The sequence below is a fragment of the Rhineura floridana genome, chromosome 15 (assembly GCF_030035675.1).
Source record: "Rhineura floridana isolate rRhiFlo1 chromosome 15, rRhiFlo1.hap2, whole genome shotgun sequence".
Lineage (NCBI taxonomy): Eukaryota > Metazoa > Chordata > Lepidosauria > Squamata > Rhineuridae > Rhineura > Rhineura floridana.
This window is the reverse complement of record NC_084494.1, coordinates 29,839,503-29,861,658: the sequence shown is the minus strand read 5'-3', so window position 1 is coordinate 29,861,658 and position 22,156 is coordinate 29,839,503. Positions and strand designations below refer to the sequence as shown.

At 45.7% G+C, this 22,156-nt stretch overlaps 1 protein-coding gene across 8 annotated transcripts in view; it reads left to right on the top strand.

The window, feature by feature from the left end:
* Nucleotides 1-21,327, top strand: part of PHLDB3 (pleckstrin homology like domain family B member 3) — a 48,860-nt gene extending 27,533 nt beyond the window's left edge. For 7 of the 8 annotated variants that reach the window (XM_061597158.1, XM_061597162.1, XM_061597156.1 and 4 more), the window contains exons 10-16: nt 3,772-3,865; nt 4,966-5,134; nt 5,583-5,670; nt 9,449-9,505; nt 11,310-11,529; nt 14,438-14,523; nt 16,669-21,326. In XM_061597158.1, the coding sequence (XP_061453142.1) occupies nt 3,772-3,865; nt 4,966-5,134; nt 5,583-5,670; nt 9,449-9,505; nt 11,310-11,529; nt 14,438-14,523; nt 16,669-16,803 (849 nt within the window). In that variant the 3' untranslated portion in view covers nt 16,804-21,326. Of the gene's footprint in view, nt 1-3,771; nt 3,866-4,965; nt 5,135-5,582; nt 5,671-9,448; nt 9,506-11,309; nt 11,530-14,437; nt 14,524-16,668 lie in introns of all 8 variants that reach the window. The other variant, XM_061597163.1, reaches the window with a different exon arrangement.
* The last annotated feature ends 829 nt before the right edge of the window (nt 21,328-22,156 follow it).

The following is a 22,156-nucleotide window of genomic DNA, read 5'->3' as shown; positions in this document are numbered from 1 at the left end:
GGATTGCCTTTTGGTAGAGGAACATCAGGGCTGGGCTTATGGCAAGGATTCTGAGGTGACCTAGGAATGGTGGGACGAGCCAGTAGTCAGGACTGAAGACCAAACCATAGCCAGAGACCAAGCCAGATGAAAGTCAGGGAAGGGCCATCCAGGTGTGTAGTCGCCCAGGGTCTCAGGGGGTCTTAGACCCTTTACTTTTTTGGGAGCCAGGTCCCAGCAGGGTCCCTATGCCTCCAGCATCTTATGAGCCAATCAGCATGAAAGAGAAGTGTGTTGGCCACTGAAAAGATTCTTCTAACATGCTACCTTGTCCTTTTCTGCTGATTGGAGCCAGTCAGAGAGAAAGGAGGTGAGTCAGCTGTTGAGAAGACTCTTTTCAGTAGCTAATACACTCCCCTTTCATGCTGATTAGCTCCTAGGGATGCCTGTTGTTGTGGGAGAAGGCATTAAAGCATTGCCGCCCTGGGCCCCTGCTGGGAGGAAGGGCGGGATATAAATCAAATAATAAATAAATAAATAAAGATAGAGGCATTAAGGGAGAAGGATAGAGAAGCGGAAAGCAGTATTCAAACCTGGCCAGATTATTCTATAATCTTAGAAGGGGCATTGCTGTGACTATCATGAAGGGATGCTGCACTTCTGAATTTGCTACTACCCTACGGCCATAGCTCAGTGGTAGAGCATCTTATTTGAACACAACCAGTCCCAAGTTCAATCCCTGGGATCTCCTGGTAGGACTGAGAGAGACTCCTGACTGAAACCCTGAAGAGCTGCTGCCAGTCGGTGTAGACAATATTGAGCTAGATGGACCAATGGTCTGACTCAGTATAACGCCACCTAAAGAACTGATTCCTAAAGAATAGCCATTAATTCAGGACCATAGCACCACTCAGGAAGATCTTGATGCTCAAGCAAGGCTCACCTGGCACAGGAAGCCCTCTTATGAGCCTTCCTATCTAGGAGGATCCAGTGGCCACGGCCTGGGCGGGTGGAGTCAGATCCTGAAGGTACTTCAGTGCTGAGTTGCTACCTGTAGTTTAATTGTTCACCACACGAGGGAGATGCACACACAAAAGATGTAGCAGCTCCTGCCAGGGAATCATTTGCCAAAGACAATGAAAACAGAAACAAGGGGTTCTGTTCAGAGCAGTACTTTTCAAACTTTCTGTCCTGGGGAAACAATTTATACATTGAGTTATCTACTGTGGGACTCCATGTACCCTACAAAAGAACTAGAGCAGGGGCAGCCAATGTGATGCCTTCCAGATGCGGTTTGACTACAACACCCATCATCCCTGGCTATTGTCCATGCTAGCTGGGGCTGATGGGAGCTGTAGGCCAACAATATCTGGAGGGCACCACATTGGCAACTGTTTAACTAGAGCATCTCACTGTTCATTGATTAATATTTCCCAGCCTGGTGTCTTCCAACTCCTGGGTCCCATCAGCCCCAAGCTAGCATGACCAATGGTCAGAGATGATGGGAGCTGCAGTCCAAACAACATCTGAAGGGCACCAGGTTGGGGATGGCTGACCTAGACAATGGAACTCTCTCCTAAAGGAGGCCCGCTTGGCTTCCTCACTGAGTTCAGACAGCAAGTTAAGATCCTGCTAGGAGGGTGTTTGGAATAATGGAGGTAGGATAGGAGATAGGAGGATGTTTGCAATGATGGACAACATGAAAGAAAGGCAGGGTACATGTGTAATAAATAAATAATTTCCTTATTGTTGTGTTGCTGCGTGCTGAGCTGTGTTTGGTGTCATTGTTTTACATGTTTTTACATGTTTCATTTTTTTCCTATTAATATTTAAGCTGCCTTGTCTAGACAGAGAGGCGGGCTATAAAACAAAATGAACAAACATCCCAGAGCGTAGTCTTAAATTTGTTGTTGGCTGCTGAAATAAGCATTGCAACAGCTTGGAAAAGGAGCAAAACACCTCCAGTCACAGAATAGTTGGAAAGAATTCAGGGTATCATAACATAATCAAAGCTTACATGAAAAAAAAAATGAAATGGACTGCCTTCAAGTCGATTCCGACTTCTGGTGACCCTGTGAATAGGGTTTTCATTTTGGAATGTTGGGCATTATTTATTAGGTTGCAGAATGATGTTTTTTAGGGGGGATAGACATCTGTATAATTGATTCACGTTACTGCGATATAACTATTACATTATGTATCTGGGTAAGCATGTGTTATTTTGAATAAAATATTATTGAAAGAGAAAAAAATATTTTGGATAAATAAAACAAAATAAGCAAACACCCCAAGGCATGACGAAGAGCCCTGCCAGATCAATGGATCCAAAGGTCCATCTAATCCAGGATCCTGTTTCCCACAATGGCCAACCAGATGCCTTTGGGAAGGACAGGAGGGCAATCACTCTTCTTGTGTTGCTTTCCAGCAGCTGGTATTCAGTGCTATCCTACCTCCAAACATGAGGTTCTAGATAGCCGTAATGGCTAATAGAAGACCCACGTTCTATGCATTTGCTTAATCCAGGTGTGGGGAACCTTTGGTCCTCCAGATGTTGCTGAACTACAATTCCCAACATCCGTGGCCCACTGGCAATGCTGGCTGAAGCTGATGGGAGTTGTAGTTCAGCAAAGGTTCCCCATACCTGGTTTAATCATTCACTCTATGTGTGATGCTGGGAGATGAGTGCCTTTGCTTATACAGCCAAAATGGTAGCATCTATTCCTTCTGCTTCCCATCTTCAGGGGTGAGTGCTGTTCCTTAAGCAGCTGAAACAGCATCATCCAGGCACAAGAGGGAGAGATGAGAAGGCTCAGAGAAATCCCAAGGCTTGTATAAGTACAAAAAAGGGGGGGGGAACCAAAGGGACACACACACGCACCCCAAATAGCCCATGGAGCATGCCAAGTGACCAAGGTGATAGTGACTATGTTGGGGATGGCAAATGCAAAATTGGATGGCCAGGGAAATGGCTGAGTGGTTGAACCCATGGCTTTCCAGCAGCAGTTCCCAGGTTCAATCCCTGGCATCTACTGAAGCCCCCGGAGAGCCGCTGCCAGTCAGAGTAGATCGTATTGCAGTAGATGGCCAAATAGGTCACATTTAAAGCATGCTTACACAACTTTAACAGTCATAGCTTCCCCCAAAGAACCATGGAAACTGACGTAAAGTGTTATAAAAGTACTTTAAATGTATGGTGTGGATATGGCTTTAGTCTGATCTTGATGTCAGGCAGCTTCCTTTGTGCTGAAGCTGAGATGGATGGGGCTTCCCCCTAAGAATTTATTGTGGACGCAGCGCTGCTCATGCATGCAAGTTTTGCACAGCGTCTGCACAACTTTGTCCTCATCTAAATGCCATCCCTTCTTATTTTCCCATTTCACCCAGATTCACCAATTTCCATGAAAAATCCAATAAATCAATGGTAAATACAGGTTATCGGTTGTCGCCAACATTAGCCCTACTCAGAGTAGACCCACTGAAATTAATGGACATGACTCACTTGGGTTCATTAATGTTAGTGAGTCAACTCTGAGTGTTACTGAGTTTCATGCAACCCCTTTATGAGAAGTAAAAATATGGGATAGCATTTTGAGGAGAAGTTGTGTGAACGCCTCAGAAAAATTACGTGCATGATTAGCGTCCACAATAGACTGCCATGTGGAAGTTTTCTAAAACATATTTTAAATAAATAAATAAATAAATAAATAAATAAATAAATGTTCTTTTCAATGAGGGCAGGGCTGGAGTGTGAACTCTAAGCCTGATTCTTCCCTACTTGTTTTCTCTGCCCAGGGATCAATCGGCTTGCAGAGGACCGCAAGTCTACCCCGTAGGAGAGGGAATCGCCTCCCACCCAGGACTGCACAGCGTCCTCTCTCCATGCATGGTATGGATTGTCTGTGGGGTGGGTGGACAGCATGAAACTAGGAAAAGGAAGAATTCAAGAGATACTAAGGGGGGGTGTTCAGATAGAGTGGTTGTTGCAAAATGAACCTTTGCAAAAACTGAATTCTATCCAGTGAAACAAAACACACAACATTCATTCCAACCAATAATGAACACTCTCCGCTTATACATTGATGATGCTGATGTGAGAAGTTGATTTCTGCTCTGAGTGGTATCAGTCAGTACACCCATGTATGCAGTGGTGGCTAGTGGCTCCATGTCATTGGGGCAGTGTAATCCACTCTGGGGTTTAGTCTGAACTTTCAAGGAGCTGTCTAAGGTGCTGCACCTTGGACAGCTCCTTGAAAGTTCAGACTAAAACCCAGGGTAGATTCTCCTGCTTTACTGACATGGAGCCACCAGCCATCACTGCATTTCCGCAGTCTCTAATGGAGCCTTCCACAGCCAAGGGCCCTCCAGGTGTTTTAGACTCCAATTCCCATCAGTCACAGCCCGCATGGCAGATGGTCAGGGAAGATGGGGATTGTGGTCCAAAACATTTGGAAGTGGCCAGGTTTCCAAGGCAACTCTAAGACTTTCATCAGCCATTCTTTCATTGAGGGTATAGTTTGAACCTTCCGGTGCCTGGCAAGTGCCATCTAAGCCACAACCAAGAGGTTCAAACTGTCTTAACAGAAAATTTGATGTCTTATACCTAAATTATGAAGCAAGACATTCATTCCTTTATTTATTACATTTATATCCCACCTTTCCTCCAAGGAGCTCAACATGGAATATATGGTTCTCCCCCTTCTCCATTTTATCTTCACTGTGACCCTGCAAGGTAGATTAGGAGAGACAGTGACTGGCCCAAGGTTAGCCAGTGAGCTTCTTGGCTGAGTGGGAGTTTGAACCCTGGTCCCCAGATTGTGACCTGTTTGTTATCCAAAACATGCATCTCCAGAGTTTTGAGAGATTTTGACCAGGACTGTGTGCCCTGTGTCTTTAAAATAGCATCAGGGCCCAAATGGAGCCCCTTTTCGGAGATGTCTTTGGAGGATACCAATCCAGTCTCTCTTTTTTTATGCCCTCGCTCTCTAGGTGCTCTGGATCCCAGTGTCCTGGCGGCACAGCTCTCTGGCGGAAGCAATGGGCACTACCTTGGCAGTCCAAACCTGCAGTTCTCACGTCTCAACCACCCTCTCTACCAGCTGCTGGGTGGCCAAGGGGCTGTGGGGCAGCTAGGAGGATCCAATCAAGGGGCATATAGGTGAGCATATCCGTTCCTCCTTAATCTCAGCCTGTCCCCACAAATGCCCCATCAGGTGCCAGCCCAGTTGGGGAATGTGTTCATGGGCGTCTGCAGGAGTTTTTCACGGGAGGGGGGGCAGACTAAGACACCGAAAGTGGAAAGTAGGCTAATTCCTCATAAAAAATTAGGAGATTAGCATCTGTACTGTATTTTGTCTCATATCTCGGGTTTTAAAATGATAGAAACGTCCTCTTATAAAAACTGAAAACTGGGAATCTGGGGCTTATGGTTCACCTGGGAGGGGGAACAGGCTCCTTGTTTCCCCCCCCCCAGTAGATGACCATGAATGTGTATGTCGGTGGGTGCCTTCCACTCCTTTGCCTTGGGCAGCAAAATGCCTCAGACCGACCCCCTGGTCTCTGCATGTCCACGACCAGTGACACTGACCAGCAATGTTTCATGACAGCCTTGGGACCTGCGTCACGCAACTGGCCGAGATGGAACGGAGGGTGCGGGAGGCCATGGCGGAGAGAGAGCGACTGCTTCAGGAGAGGGTGAGAGGCCAAGTTAACAAACTCAAGGCCAGGTTTGTTGACCTGCCCTTGGGTTCAGAATAATATTCAGTATTCAGGGGATATGGTTTCTGTGTATACGTTCTGTGAGTCTCCCCACTGCTCCCAAGACACACACACCCAGACACTCTGTCACACATATTCCCCAAAGTGTGAGAGCATAAGGACCAAGCGAGACATTATGGAGATCTCTTGCATTTTTTCCTTGGGTATAAAAGAAGATTGCGTGTGTATATGTGTGGGGGTGAGAACTGGATAGGGCCCACAGCAGGATGGAGACATGCAGAGCTCATGCATACTCAGGCCCAGTGGAGGTCAGGTAGTCTACACAACCCGATCCCCCATATTTTCAGCATTATAGAGTTCCTTTGCAACAAGAGCACCCTTGCTGTCTTAAGATACACTCCCCACATATTTATTTATTTATTGTCTGATTTATATCCCGCCCTTCCTCCCAGCAGGAGCCCAGGGCGGCACGTTTTGAGCGCTAAAGCACTCAAACGCAGTCCAATGCGATGCAAGGGTAGAGTATCAGACTAAGGCTGGGGAGACCTGGGTTCAAGTCCCCACTCAGCCATGAAGCTCAGGGAGAATCGGGGCATGTACAGTACATTGATTGACTGCTACTGGACCTGGATGCACATGCTGGCTGGGGCTGATGGGAGTTGCAGTTAGGGATGAAAGAAGGCAGCGATTTCCCTTGTGACTTGTCTCTGTCACAAGCAATGCTGTTTCCATTCGACTGCAATTTGGTTTCTGCCAAACACTACATTGTCCATCCTACTGTCTGCTGTTTAATGTAATTTTTGTAGTTATTTATGTTAGTTGCAAATTTAATGTAATTAATTACACAATTATTTCCACACCATTCATTTCAGCGTAAAGAAAATGTCAAAGCAATGTAAAAAGTCATTAATTACCAATCGGTTGCAGGCTTTAAAACAAAATAAAGAATGTTGTGAGCAAATACTGATCATATTTACTGGATTGATACCAATGGAACTCGTTGGATTGATTTCTGTTCCAGACCTGGGACGAAAGCAGGAACAGCAGGAACTTCTGTCCTGTTTCTGTCAAGATTCTCCAACTACCCTGTTTGGAATCCAACACCATGTAGAGGGCCACAGGTTCACTACCCTGATCTCATCCCTCCCCCAACCCCTGTAAAGCTGTTTCCGCCAGAGGCCGTTGCAATGGCATGCAGCAATGATGCTTTCTGTGAAAATGCACTCGCATGTTTTAATGGCTGACCTCAGATGGTTTTTATTTTGGGTTGCTGGTGGAGTAAACAATGATTTCCTGCATTTACAAATACATGTCATCCCTTACACACACACACCCCACATCATCTTTCAACTTTTCTACACTAAAATGTCCCCAGGATTTATAATGTGTGCTTCTATAATCCCCCCACACACACATTTTGACAGTTTTGCACACCCTTCTTTCTTTCTTTCTTTCTTTCTTTCTTTCTTTCTTTCTTTCTTTCTTTCTTTCTTTCTTTCTTTCTTTCTTTCTTTCTTTCTTTCTTTCTTTCTTTCTTTCTTTCTTGTTGCATATCCAGAAGTGCCCGGATTGGGCAAGGTAAATCTCTTCCACAAATAAGGCTGTTCTCTTCTTGTTCTTGTCTCCTTCTAATAATTTTAGTTGTCTCTGTAAGCACAAAGCTCCCCTCCTCAGCAGCGATAGATAGTAAATAACATTTTTGATGAATGTATGCCAACAAAAACAGAAACAAAAATAAAAGGAGGAGGAGATCTGCCCTCAAGTCCTTCTCTTGCCCACTCCCAAGTCCCACCGGATAATGAAGTCCAGATGTCCTCCACTTAGTGGCATCGACGAGGTAGGACTTTCAGGCTGAAGTCCAGGGTCCCTCTCAGCAGAATGAGCAGGAGGGGCCCCCAATGCAGCAGAACTGTCTAACCACATTTTGAAGTGGTGCATGCGCCAGCATTTCCTAACTTTGGGTCCTCAGATGATGTTGGACTACAACTCCCATCAGACCCAGCATGACCGATGGTCAGGAATGATGAAAGTTGTGATCCAGCAACATCTGGGGACCCAAAGATTGGAAAAGGCTGCCATATATATTACTCTTAAGGATATCTGAGAATTCTGATGGAAAAGGGAGTGGAAGCTGCCGATGTTCCCTTATTCGTCCCATGTCCGGAATGGAAGCCAATCCAGGAAATACATTTCATAGTTGCTGCTGCTGCTGTTTTAAGTCCACAAGGGATATGTAACTGATGATGTCTCCCCACACCTTATTTACATTGCCTGTCCTGTGCCCTGAAATGGATGGCCTTTGCATTGAAATGAATGGGGTGGAATAACGGGATGATAACATAATTACTTAGGTAATTAATTATGGAAAATTCCACCACAGGAGGGAGCGAGACACGTAACGTAGGTATTTTTGTTGGTAGCCGAGCTGCAGTGGAACAGAAACAGCACTGCATGTGACGAACAAGGGTTGGAATGGAAATCGTGGCCTGCTTACATCCCTAATTGCCATCTAAAGCAATGGCAGTCAACATGGCGCCCTCCAGATGTTGTTGGACTACAGCTCCCATCATCCCTGACCATTGTCCATGCTGGCTGGGGCTGATGGGAACTGTGGTCCAACAATATCTGAAGGGTACCATGTTGGCTACCCCTGGTCTAAAGATATCACCCCCAAACCAGGAAACACCATTAAGGGAGCAATCCAAACCCATGATCCACCTGGATGAACAAGTTAGGATTTGGCAAATCTCTAGTTCAGCCAGGGCTCAGCTGGCCCCGCTAAAGTTGGCTCAGCTGACAGTGGCCTAAGTCTACAAACAGGAGCATTCTGGGGCATGGCAGGGGTGCGACCAGGCAGAGGCTGGATCCTAACTTCATTCACCTTAGCTTTGTGACCTGGCAACCCAGCAGAACTTGGCCAAAAGGATGGTGTAAGTCAAACTCTGTTTTAAAGGCTTGTTTTCCCTTTGCCAGGCTTAGGTCGATTCAGCCTTGCTCCTGAATGGGATTTGGATCTGGCGTACTTTAAGCCGGCTTAATTTTTGTTGTTGTTATGTGCCTTCAAGTCGATTAGGACTTGTGGCGACCCTATGAATCAGTGACCTCCAATAGCATCTGTCGTGAACCACCCTGTTCAGATCTTGTAAGTTCAGGTCTGTGGCTTGATGGAATCCATCTCTTGTTTGGCCTTCCTCTTTTTCTACTCCCTTCTGTTTTTCCCAACATTAAGATGACATAAATGAGGCTGGCTTCCCAGAGTTAGGATTGCTCCCTAAATCCAGAACCTAACATTACCTAATTGCACCACAATCCTCAGCTTCGTTTAGGACTCGAACCTGTTTCCTTCTTTGAGACAGAACACCACAGCATCCTGTGGCAATGAGTGGAGTCTGTCTTGTGTTCAGGCAGTGCAAAAGGGCACTCATCATGCCAGCCAGAGTCCCAGCCCCCCCCCTTGCTTTAAACCACAGTAACCTTTTTGGCCTCTCATGTGTCTTCTAGAACAAGGAAGTTGCAGGTTTCATTATGTCAGTCCCCTGCCTGCCCTGCGTTCACATGGAGGACTCAGTGGGATCAACCTAAATCGGCCTGAGAGAGTGAGAGGGCTTTGTGGATTTGTTTTTCTGTGCGTGTGTTTTTGCGGTTTGCGAGGTTGAGGGATTGTGTTTTTTTTAATGTCTGGAGCTGCTGAGACTCTGCCGTCTCTCTTGCAACCTCAACACAGGAGACTCTGCTCAACACTCTTTCCTTGCAGGAGGCCAAGAAAGTAGCGGAGGAGGCCAGGCGCATGGAGGTGCCCCCGTCAAGCAAGGTAAGGCAGCTGCCAGACGTGTGCATTGCGTTTTATGATCCTTTCCTCTTTGGAACTCTTTGGAACTTGGGGCTTGAGCTAAGATGGTGTTTGCCAGGGCTTAGTCTGGAGCCTGTTGCAAAGGCCAGGCTTTGCCCCAGTGTACGTGTTATAAGATGAGAGAGACTCTGAGCATGCACAGTGCGCACTCCAGACAGCCAACCTGCACATCAGGAACGGGGAAATGATGCTGCTTTCAGATGAGAGGACGCAGTGTCTTTGAATGTTTGAGCAGTTTGGTGGTGCTTCTTTACAAGAACAACTCTGTTGCTAGATCGGACCACATGCCTATCTGGTGTGGTATCCTGTTTCCCACAATGGCAAACTCAGTGCCTATGGGAAGCCCATGAAGAGGACATGAGAGCGACAGCACTCTTTCATTCTTCCTCCCAACAGAACTGGTACTCAGGGTCCTGCTGCCTCTGATTCTGGAGGCAGCACATATAGATCATGACTAGTAGCCATTGATAGCCTTTGGGAAGCCTTTCATAGCCTTTGGGGAGCCTTTCATAGCGTTTGGGGAGGTTTTGCCCCCCCCAGATGTTGCTGAACTGCACTTCCCATCACCCCTGGCCATTGACCATGCTTGCTAGGCCTCATGGGAGTTGTAATTCAGCAACATCTGGAGGGCCAAAGGTTCCCCACATGTCCCTCACATGAATTGGTTGATTCCTCTTTTAAAGCCGTCTAAACAGATGACTTTGCTCACATCTTGCAGTTGCAAATTCCGTAATTTGACCCCTCTCAGTTTAAAATGAAGCTTGGGCTTGGGTAGGTCCTTAATGGCTAGTTGAGTTGATGGTCATAGTCCATGGCAGAGCACCTGCCTTGCATGCAAAAGGTTCTAGATTTAATCCCCGGCATCACCAGTTCAAAAGTTAAAATCAGGTAACAGGTGATAAAGAAAGCATCTGTGCCTGAAAACCTGGAAAGCTGCTGTCAGTCAGGTAGGCAGTTCTGGGCCACATGCTCCAGCGGCCTGGCTCCAAAATTAAAATGGACATCTATTCATAATATTTAAATCAAATCAGAATGTCATACCCATGTAACATCCCCATTCTGCACCAAGAGCACTTTTGCATTTAGGAAGTGGGGAGGAAAGAGCTATACAGCTATGAGAAGCCAGCCTAATTTACATCAGCTAAATTAAGCTGGCCAAAAGTATGCCAGATGCAAGCTTCATTCAGGAGCGAGACTACTGCTGGTTGAGCCCACCTAAGCCTTTAAAATACAGTTTGACTTACACCATCCTTTTGCCAGTGTAAGTTTGACCAGGTTGTCATCTCATGTGACTGAGGTGAACGGAACTAGGATCCAGTGTAAGTACCCCCACCATCTGGTTGCACCAGCTGAACTGGGATTTACGACTGATAAATCTCCAACTGAGCCAGGGTTGAGGACTTACGCCAGTGCAGCCCTGGCTGATCCAGTCGGCTGAGCCAGAGATCCACCAGATCCTAACTCACTCATCCCAGCAGATCTTGGGTTTGGATTGCTACCTAAGGAAGGTTTTGGTTGGGAAGGAGAAGGAGGAGAGAGAAAAACCTCTCAGCTTCCTCATATTTAAAGATGAACAGTCTAACCCCCCTCTCAATTAATCCCATCTTCAGGATTTTCTTTCACGTGCCCCCCACAAAAAGAATTCAAAAATTGGCTGGCCTAATATTTTGGGCCAGCTCCACAGAATACCTAGAACAGGAATTCAGTACAAACCTCTCCCCAACACACTTCTGGTTTTAACCTTTGCCATGCTGCTCCCCTGCAGACTCCTCACCCAGTGGAGATCCAGGAGCAAAAACTGGCCACGTTTGACCTGCGCAAGCACCTGGAGGCATCAGGACACAGTGTGGACTCCTGTCCTCAGGTGCGGGTGACCAGCAAGTCCTGCAAAGGCTACCTGGTCAAGATGGGCGGCAGGATCAAGACCTGGAAGAAACGCTGGTTCACCTTTGACCGCCAGAAGCGTGTCCTGGCATACTATGCAGGTGAGAAGGAGAGTCCTCAACCACCGCATAAGAACCTAAGAAAAGTCTTGCAGGATCAGACCAAAGGCCCGTCTACTAGTGTTTTATTGCGGGTATATCCTGCAACATGTTCTTGACACAAGACGAGGCCATTTGTGGGGGATTCGTTCTGCTTTAGCTTGTTCTGTTATGTTTCCCCAGCGGGCTCCTTAGGGAGGAAAGGCGGAATATAAGTTCAATAAATAAATAAATACATTATTCTCCTCCTCCTCCACCTCCTCCTCCTCCTCCTCCTCCTCCTCATTATTATTATTATTATTATTATCATCATCATCATCATCATCATCATCATCCAGAGGGGCTATAGTGCCACAAAAGCAGAACAAAAATAAACCAGTACATTTGTAAATGTACATGTAAATTTAATTTTTAGGTCGCCTATCTGGCCGAAGCCACTCTAGGCGACGTACATATCAAATTTCAATAAAATACAATAAAATACAGTAAATACAATAAAATACAATATAGTCAGCAGTAATAAAACAACAGCATATACAGTACAAAACAACGGGCATTCAGTATGTAATTAGCCCATCCCGGTGGTCCCAAAGGCCTGTGGTATAAAAAGTTACAGGATTTCAGCAGGAAGTTACAGGTTATGCTCTGACTGGAAATGAAGGAGTGTGACCACCCCAAAACTTTTACAAGCACAAACAATATTGAAAGGGGGATTGTACCTTGATAGCATCAGAGGACAAATCATCTTGAATGCGCAATAAAAAGGATGCTTGAAGGGGCCCCAGTCAAGCATCCTGTTCTCACGGTGGCCAACCAGATCCCTCTGGGAAGCCCACAAGCGGGATATGAGTGCAGCATGATGCTGCTCTTAATTTCTGCAGCTGAGGGTGGAAGAAAGGCTCTCTTACCTGGGAGCAAAACACCAAAATGTCCAGGAAACGCATGCAAAGAATTCCAAATATTTCTCTGACCTGGAGAAATGAAGAACAAAAGCATCGCATGCGTTTATTTTATTTACATGTGTGGATTTTAGAAGAGTGGCACCTTTTAGAGCAGTGGTTCTCAAACTTTTTTGGTTCACGGCGCACTGTAAAACATATAAAAATTTTCTGGTGCACTTCGTGTACAAAATTAAAAACATATTAATATATTTTAAACTATGAATAAAAATAAACTATAGAAAACTATTACTTACCCTATACAAATGGGTTTCTTCTCATTTTAAAAATATACTTTCATAATATGTGAGGCACACCTAGCCACCTCTTAGGGCGCACCAGTGTGCCAAGGCGCACCGTTTGAGAATCACTGTTTTAGAGGATGGCTTAATTTGGGGCTTTGATTGCAATGGGTGGGCTTGCTTATCTTCAGATTAGCCATCCTGTGGGGAGGGCATCATCTACAGCAGGGACCTGCTAATTGAGATGGCTTTTGGCTTCCTAAATTCTGAAAGTCATACATAGGTCAGTGGCAGAGCAGATTTAATCCCTCCCAGGCCTTGGCATCTCCAGTCCAAGGAATCTCAGGCAGCACAGCTGGGATAGAGAGCCCTGCCTGGAGAGCTGCTGCTAGCCAATGCACGAAGGCTCAATGGGCAGACAGTTTGACTTAGGGCCAAACTACATCTGGTATTAATCACATGACTGCATGATTTTCCATTCAGAAATAGCCAGCTTGGGCCCCCCAATCTGGATTGGGACCCTGAGGTAGAGGGTTTATCCCTTTGTCTCTATTGCGGTCCCAATCCAGATCCCGCACACATACCTGCAGTTTGCATTGGGTACAAGCATCCATTCACTGTAATAAAGCACCTTCATGTGTTCTGTCTGATCACATGAGTGTACACTACACTAATTCCCTCCTCTTAAATACCATACCAATAGCAACTCAATTCCTTGACGTAAAAATCATACAAATCAAGCATATTTGTGTATTCCTTATTTGCATCATTTATTCTGGAAGGGTTGTATGAAAATGACAATAATGTTGTGTGAACCCCAATCTTTGAGCAGTGAGAGACTTTCAGGGGTTCCTGCACTTACCCAAGGTTCAGTTTCCTTGGAATGAAGGTCCACAGAGATTGTGGCGTCTTTAGGATATATGGCTTTATTTACACATATATACAGCCTGAGCATAAGATGAAAGGGCTCACAGCATTAATACTCAAGCTTTCCCCATTAGGGAGGTGCCCGAAAGCCATGGCCTGGCATTTAGCACAGACAGCAAGCCTCTTTGTGTCTTTCCAGCACCCAGTTCCACATCAGACCAAAAACACACAGGCGATCTCTTTGCCTTAGCATTGGGGGACGGGGAGCTTCCCCAGTTGTTCCTATGGCAACATGTCTCCACTTGGCCAAGTCTTTAGACATGTAGATTGGGGACATTAGACCCATTAATTTAACAAAAAAAATGGCTTGACAAGCAGATTCCTTCTGCTACAGAATCACAAGCTTGGAAGGAACCCAAAGACATCATCCATACCAACCCCCCAATCCTATAACAATAATAATTATCACTATGAAAAGCACCGGGAATCTTATTCATCTAGCTCTTAAATTTCAGCAGGCTTTAGGCCACAGTCATTTACTTACTTCGCATCCATAAGGACTAGAAACTTTATTTTTAAAAAAAGACAAAGAAAGAAATGAAAGTTTCTCAGACTGTACCCCAGTACTATTTTCTAGGAGTTTTCTGTATTCCTAAAGAATTGCAGCCTGTGCCCAATCCTGTGACAATGCTGTGCATGATTCCCATAGAGTGGGCTGAGCTTTGGGTATGGTGTGTATGCATCTATGCATGTGTGTATTGTGGAGGGGTCAGGCATGCATCCAAGAAGTTTATGTCTGTCTTGTTGGAATTTTCTCTGCCCCTCCCAACCCACTAATCTTCCTCTGCTTCTTTCTCATTCCAGACAAAGAGGAGACCAAGCTTAAGGGTGTGATTTACTTCCAAGCCATTGAAGAGGTATACTACGACCATCTCCGCAGTGCTTTCAAGGTACCAATGGAGCAGACACCTTTAAAGCTTGCCTCTCCATGAAATCCCCTAATGCAGGTGTGGGGGATCTTTTTCCATCTGAGGGCCGCCTTCCCTTGTGGGCAACCTTCCAGGGGCCTTATGTCAGTGGTGAGCAGAGCCAGAGGCAAAAGTGGGTGGAGCGAGAAGTGTGAGTGTGACCTTTGCATAGGAGACTACATCTCTGCATCTCTCATACAGGGAAGCAGAAGCCAATATCACAGTCCAAGGACACATTGCAGCCAAACAAAAGCACTTGAGGATGGCACCGGACAGGGCTGCTGAGGGGTGCAACCTATGGATAGGGAGCATAGACTTGGAAAGGGCTACTGGTACTGCCACTGCTTATGGTGTACTTCAGTCCCAAATAGGGATGGAAAGAGCGATCAGTTTCTGTCAGTTGCTCATTTCTCCAATCTTAAATTCAGTTCTCCCCATTTCTGCAGCAATTTGCGAGGTTTTATTTTTTAAATCCTCATGAAAATTCTCCTGCGTTTTAATTCAAATTTCTCCTTTGTATGCAGTTTTGACTAATGCGCACATTTTTGCAAGCCGTTTCTCAGTATGTAATGCATTTCTACATGTTATTTTCACTCATATATTCATTTTTGTGCACTTTCCCCTATTGTATGCATTTTTGTAAACATTGCTTGGTTGGCAACTGCATCGCAAAATTTGAATAAGTTTGAATTTCGAAGGACGGCTGTGTTTCGGTTCTCATATTGTTTCGGGAAGGGTGGATTTGATAAATTCGGCTTGAAATGCGAACTGAATCAAACTTCTCACCCATCTCCATTCCCTAGCAACTACTGGAGAATTTCTTCTTCCCATGGAGAAATTTTGTGAAATGTTCTTCTGGTTTCTGTACCATAAATAGGGTGGAGAATTACAAGGGGCCATTTGGTCAAATCTCTCATAGGAAGCTGCCTTATATCAGATCAAATTTAGTGGTCCATCCATCCAGTTGACTCTGGCTGGCAGCAGATCTCAGAGCTCTCAGACAGAAATTCTCTGCTATCACCTGCTACCTGATCCATTAAAAACAACAATGCTGGAGATGCCAGGAATTGTGTGTGTTATGGTGACCCTATGAATCAGCGGCCTCCAATAGCATTTGTGAAATGGTGAATAGTGAAATTGTTGCTGGGCGAGATAGGAAGAAGTGTGTGGCAAAATTTTATGGACTGTTCATCTAAACTTTGAATTCCCATGTGAAATGTGGAGACTTCTGAGGAACTCAAGTGTCCATTTGTATCACTTCCTATGGCCTGTTGTTATATGCCTTCAAGTCGACTATGACTTATGGCGACCCTATGAATCAGTGACCTCCGACAGCATCTGTCATGAACCACCCTGCTCAGATCTTGTAAGTTCAGGTCTGTGGCTTCCTTTATGGAATCAATCCATCTCTTGTTTGGCCTTCCTCTTTTTCTACTCCCTTCTGTTTTCCCCAGCATTATCGTTGTCTTACTATGTGTCCAAAGTATGATAGCCTCAGCTTCATCATTTTAGCTTCTAATGATAGTTCTGGTTTAATTTGTTCTTCTTGTTATGTGCCTTCAAGTCGATTACGACTTATGGCGACCCTATGAATCAGTGACCTCCGACAGCATCTGTCATGAACCACCCTGCTCAGATCTTGTAAGTTCAGGTCTGTGGCTTCCTTTATGGAATCAATCCATCTCTTGTTTGGCCTTCCTCTTTTTCTACTCCCTTCTGTTTTCCCCAGCATTATCGTTGTCTTAATATGTGTCCAAAGTATGATAACCTCAGTTTCATCATTTTAGCTTCTAGTGATAGTTCTGGTTTAATTTGTTCTAAAACCCAATTATTTGTCTTTTTCGCAATCCATGGAATCTACAAAGCTCTCCTAAGCTTGTGTTTTTATATATGCAAAGCGCATGCTCTACCACTGAGCTATGGTTACTTTGCAAAGTGACTCCACTATCTCTGAGTCTACATTACCCCACAGAGTTGTAATCAGGATAATATGAAAGGGTGGGGTTTGGCTGAGAGAGAACTGGGTACACTGCCCCGAGGTCCTTAGAGGAAGAACCAGATTTTTTAAAAATGCAATGTGAGAAATCTTGTGTGTTTTTACTGCATATTTTTCCTCCTCTTCGCCAGAGCCCTAGCCCCAAGATGACCTTCTGTGTCAAGACTTATGACCGTCTTTTCTGCATGGTGGCACCCAGCCCAGAGGCAATGCGGATCTGGATGGATGCTATCGTCACTGCGGCAGAGGAGAACGCTCGCTACTGATGGGCATTACCCACTACAGACTTGGCTCCCCATGTTTGACTGTGGGCCCAGCACTTCTGCCCATGGAGGACTCCCCTTGTGTCAGTTATGGCTCCTCCGCAGGGCAGGGCCTGATGGCAAGATAGCCAATGGGAGAAGCTGAATGTATTTGTGTTGGGTCAGAAGGCTGTATATTTTATCTGATCTTTGGAACGACAGGGTGGAATCAAAGTACCTTATTGGGCAATCAGTACATAAGAATGGTTGGCTGTGCCTGTTTTGTTTGTATCAATTGCCTGAATACTGTTGATTGTTTGTTTGCTTAATGGGCCACTTCAAAAGGGGTTTCTCATTATCCCCTCCATCAGAAAAGACCCAGGGCAACGTCTTGGCAGATGGAAACTCTTGCAGCGCATTCCAGCTGGTTCTATTTGAAAAAGGACTTCCATTCTAAAGAATTAAAACCATCTTTGGAATTTGCGCCTCTTTGAGAACATCTGCCAAACAAGGCAAACCATCTGGAGGGGACTTTGTGTGAATTTCATGAGTTGGCCAGAATTTCCATGAATCACAAACGGCAATAGACTCTTGTCAGCATAAGCTCCAGCCGGATGAGATTTGGTCCTGACTATGGACCATTTGAGGATTCCCTTCATGCTTCTTATTTAGACTTGGGTGACCACATTAAGCTTTCCCCCCCACACACAGTTTTTTTGCCACACTGCCTTGACACAGGTGTCCCTGGATTACAGAAGAGGTTCTTAATGTGCGTATGTGGCAAACCTTGCATCAGACCTGTGACACCTCTAAGCAGAACAGATACCGGCCTATGCTGTATAGATTTCCATGTATTTATTGTGTGCTTTGGGTCTTTTTTTTTTAAACACCTGGGACACTGTCTAAAGGGGCAACCGTGTATAAAGCTGTAGGCTATTTATTGTATAAACCTTTCAAGTGGAAATGGATCAGAGTATCGCTCAGTTGGTTCCGCTCTGCGATGAGAAGGTTTCATTCCTTGTCCCTCAGGTGTCCCTTCTCCCTCCCCTTGTAAACTTCTCAGTGTGGAATCCTGTCTTTTCTCTACATCTGCCTGGAAGTGGGCCAGAAGACTATTTGGGTGCCCACTAAATTGAATTCCCAGCTGTTCCCATGACTACACTTCTCTCTTGCGCAAGTAACCACAGCCAAGGTTGGTCTGATCAGGGGTTAGCATTATCGGCACCTGCCAAGGCTCACATTCTAGTGGGGGGGGGCGCTAGCCTTTCTTCTTTTGTTGCTGTCTACCTGCCTTCTCTAAGCATGCAAGCAGTGACAAGAGCATAGCTCAGTGGCAGAGCATCTGTTTTGCAGGCAGAAGGTCCCAGGTTCAGTTCCCGGCATCTCCAGGTAGGACTGGGAAGGACTCCTGCCTGAAGCCCTAGAGAGAAGCTGCCGGTTAGTGCTGACAACACTGAGCTAGATGGACCAATGGTTTGATTTGGTATAAAGAAGCTTCCTAAGTTCTTCTACTTTTGTCCCCAGCATCCTTGCCTTGCCACCGGTATCTGAACAATCCAAAATAAGTGCCCCAGAACTTCACAAAGCTCAGTGATAGAATATCTGCCTGGCATGCAGAATGTCCCAGGTTCAATCCACAGCAACTCCACACTGGGCTGGGGAAGGCTCCTGCCTGAAACTCTGCCCGTCCGTGTGACAGTAGGGCTGTAGGTAGACCAATGGTCTGATTCAGTATAAGACAACTCTCTATGTGCCTATGAGCAGCTTCAGTCTAAGAACACAAGAAGAGCCTGCTGGAGCAGGCCAGTGGCCAGGCTTGTGCAGCATCCTTTCCTCACGGTGGCCAACCAGATCTTTGTGGAAACGCAGCAATCTGGACCTGAGTGCAAAAGCACTCTCCCAACCTCCAGTTTCCACCAACTGGGAGAGACAACACCACCACACAGTTCTCTGTAAAATGCCATGTCTTAGGGCCCAGGACTCAGCAAGATGGTTAACCTTTGCTTGGGTGAACCACTGCAGGGTGGGGTCCTAAGTAGCCCAGCGGGCTGGAGGTTCCCCACTCCTGATTTCGTTTTGCTCAACAGGCTTCTCCCTTCTCCTTCCACTCTGCCTTTCTTAGCCCACAGCTTCTTTTATCCACTGATATGAGCTGTGTACACTAGGGGTGTAGTCATCCAGGGTCTCAGGGAGGGGCTTAGACCCCTTACTTTTTTAGGAGCACAGTCTTAGCCATGTTGCCAGCATCCTACCAGCCAATCAGCATGAAAGAGTTTATTAGCCACTGAGAAGAATCTTCTACATGCTTCCTTGTCCTTTCCTGCTGATTAGAGCCAATCAGAGTGAAAGGGAGTCAGCAAAATGAGATGACTCTTCTCAGGAGCTAACACACTCCCCCTTCATGCTGATTGGTGCCAAGAGGCATTTGTTGTGCGAGAAGGCATGCATGGGAAGGACTGAGGAGTGTGGAGAGGACGACGGAGAGCAAGCAAGCGAGGGGGCGTGGCTGTGAGGAGCATGGTGCGACTCTCTTGAAGGGACCCTGCACTTCTGAATTTGCCACTACACTGCTGGTACACACCATACACTTAAAACACATGCCTTCCCCCAAAGGATCCTTAGAACTGTACACAGAGCTGCAGTTTCCAGCCCCCTTAACAAATGACAGTTCCCTGGATTGTTTGGAGGAACACTTGTGCTTTAAATGTCTTTTCACTTTATGGTGTGTACACAGCCAGAGTTTCATTTAACATTAAATGAAACAAAATTTATCAGAAAAGAATGTTCTGTCAATTCTTTTTTAAAATGTCTTTCCTCCTGAACTGTTGGAGGATTCCGGTCCACTTCTGAAGAATATTTGGTAAAATTCATATCCCTTCAGCATGAAATTTTGCCACCCACAAATAGTGTCAAGAATTTGGGGAGTTTAGACCTGCTCACCCAAGCCTAGTTATTTCTCTCGGGTAACCCATTGCTTTGGGACTGGAACCTGGGATCGTCCAATGAAGCTGAACTCTGGGAGATTCAGGACAGACAAAAAGAAGTCCTTCATATAGCAGATATTTAAACTACGGAATTTGCTGCCAGGTGGTATGATGGTGGGCAGTGGCCACCAGGTTAGACAGCTTCAAAAGAAGGTTAGCCAAATCCATGGAGGGTAGAGATGTCAAATGGCTACTAGTCATGTAGGTTATACTGCCTCCTAACTATCCAGTCATGGCTGGTGCCCATTGGGACTGGGGGAGTGGAAGGCAGGGAGGTCCAACAGTAGGTGGAGGCAGAGCCAATGAATCTCAGTTTTCTCCCCATCTTCCTCCCTGCTGAGTTCTACAAGGGTAACATTGACTGCAAAGGAGGAGAAAGCTGTCGGCCTGAGCCACCCCCTGGATTGATTATAGGTACGAAGTCTGCTGCATGAGGATAGACTGAGGCTGGAGGGGCAATGCCCCACTACTCCAAATGAACCAGCCTCCACTCTATCACTGGGAAACAACAGTGGGAGAGGGTTGTTGTCCTTATGCCTGGCTTGCAAGCTTCCCGTAGACATCTGGTTGGCCACAGTGAGACCAGAATGCTAAAGAGATTCAGAGGAGGACCACAAGGGTGACCAGGGGACTGCAACAAAGCCCCGTGAGGCATGTTTGGTCCTGAGGAGAGAAGACTGAGGGGAGATATGACAGCACTCTTCAAGTACTTGAAAAATTGTCACACAGAGGAGGGACAGGATCTCTTCTCAATCATCCCAGAGTGGAGGACACAGAATAATGGGGTCAAGTTGCAGGAAACCAGATTTCAGCTGAACATCAGGAAAAACTTCCTAACTGTTCGAGCAGTCCGACAATGGGACCAATGACCTAGGGAGGTGGTGGGTTCTGCAACACTGGAGGCCTTCAAGAGGCAGCTGGACAGCTGTCTGTCGGGTATGTTTCAAGTTGGATTCCTGCACTGAGCAGGAGGTTGGACTCGATGCCCTTATAGGCCCCTTCCAACTCTATGATTCTTTGACAAGATGGGCCCTTGGTCTGATCCAGCAGGGCTTTTCTTATATCATTACTCGAGACAGCACCGCCTACAACAAAACAGCTCAGAAAGGGAGCCGGCATGATTAAGCGTGTCTGTCTCCTCTTTGGGCTGGGAAAGCTGGATGAATAACTTGTTTTGCGCTATAGGAAAAGCTGAGAAATTCCGTCGCTTAATCCTGGGGAGAGGTGTGCCTCTTTTGTGCAGCTTTTACAGTCATAGGATGAGGAGGCCTGTTTTATGACTGTACTTTGTTTAATGAATTTTGCAATGATCAGAAGTACTTTACCCCCTGCCCCCTTTTGAAGCAGGAGCTTTTTAAAATCTGCTTAGCATCACAGCTCGTAGGACCACATGGAGAAGACGAGAAGGTGCTTTTAAGGAAGCTGGATGCCAGCCAGCTATTTCTCCTAACAGAATGCATGCTTGTATATTATTTTCACTAAGATATTCATTTGCATGCACATTTCCCCCTAATATATGCATTCTTGTAAAGGTTGTTTGAATGGAGAACTGCATAACAAAGTTAGCGCAAATTTCTCCTAATAAAACACATTTTTGTCTGTGGTTTTGACCAAAGTATACATTTTTTGCCAGCAATTTCTTGTTATATAATGTGTTTTGTATGTTATTTTCACTAATATATTCATGTTTATGGACATTATATGCATTTTTGTCATCATAGCTGGGTTGGAGAACTGCATTGCAAAACTTAGACAAGCACAAATTTCAAAGGATGTCTGTGCTTCAGTTCTCATATTGTTTCAGAAAGTGCAAATTTGGTTTGAAATGAACTGAATCTAATTTCTCCCTCTAGACATGACGTCGGCTGATTAATTTCAGTGGGTCCACTCCACTTTGAGTAGGTTGAATACAACCCATGGAGTGGCTGTTGCAGGCACATGGGCAGCTCTTAGCAGCACAGGGACAGCATTGTTGCCATATCTCTCCAGGGATCCAAATGCATCTGAGGTCACTGTCAGCAGCACCGGGATAGTGATCTTACAGCATCAGAATCGCTGGAGGGGAGACTTAAAGCCTCTCTCCCCATCCCCACAGCAAAAAGATATGTGGTCCGTGTATGTGCTTATGGTCCGTGTTTGTGGTTTGCAATTATATGGGCCTCTGTAATGTGTGCGTGTGTGTGTGTGTGTGTTTGACTTGCTATATAGCAGAAGTTCCCAAACTAGTCAGATGGTCTGCAGTGTGTCCGGATTTGTAGTTGAAGAAGAGAGAGAGCGTTCTATCCCATTAAATATTCATCTTAATTTTAATTGCATTTTAATTGCTTCTTTTATTTTTTTATGGCATGACGGTTTGGATTCTATGGAATTCAAATGGTAACACAATAAAATAT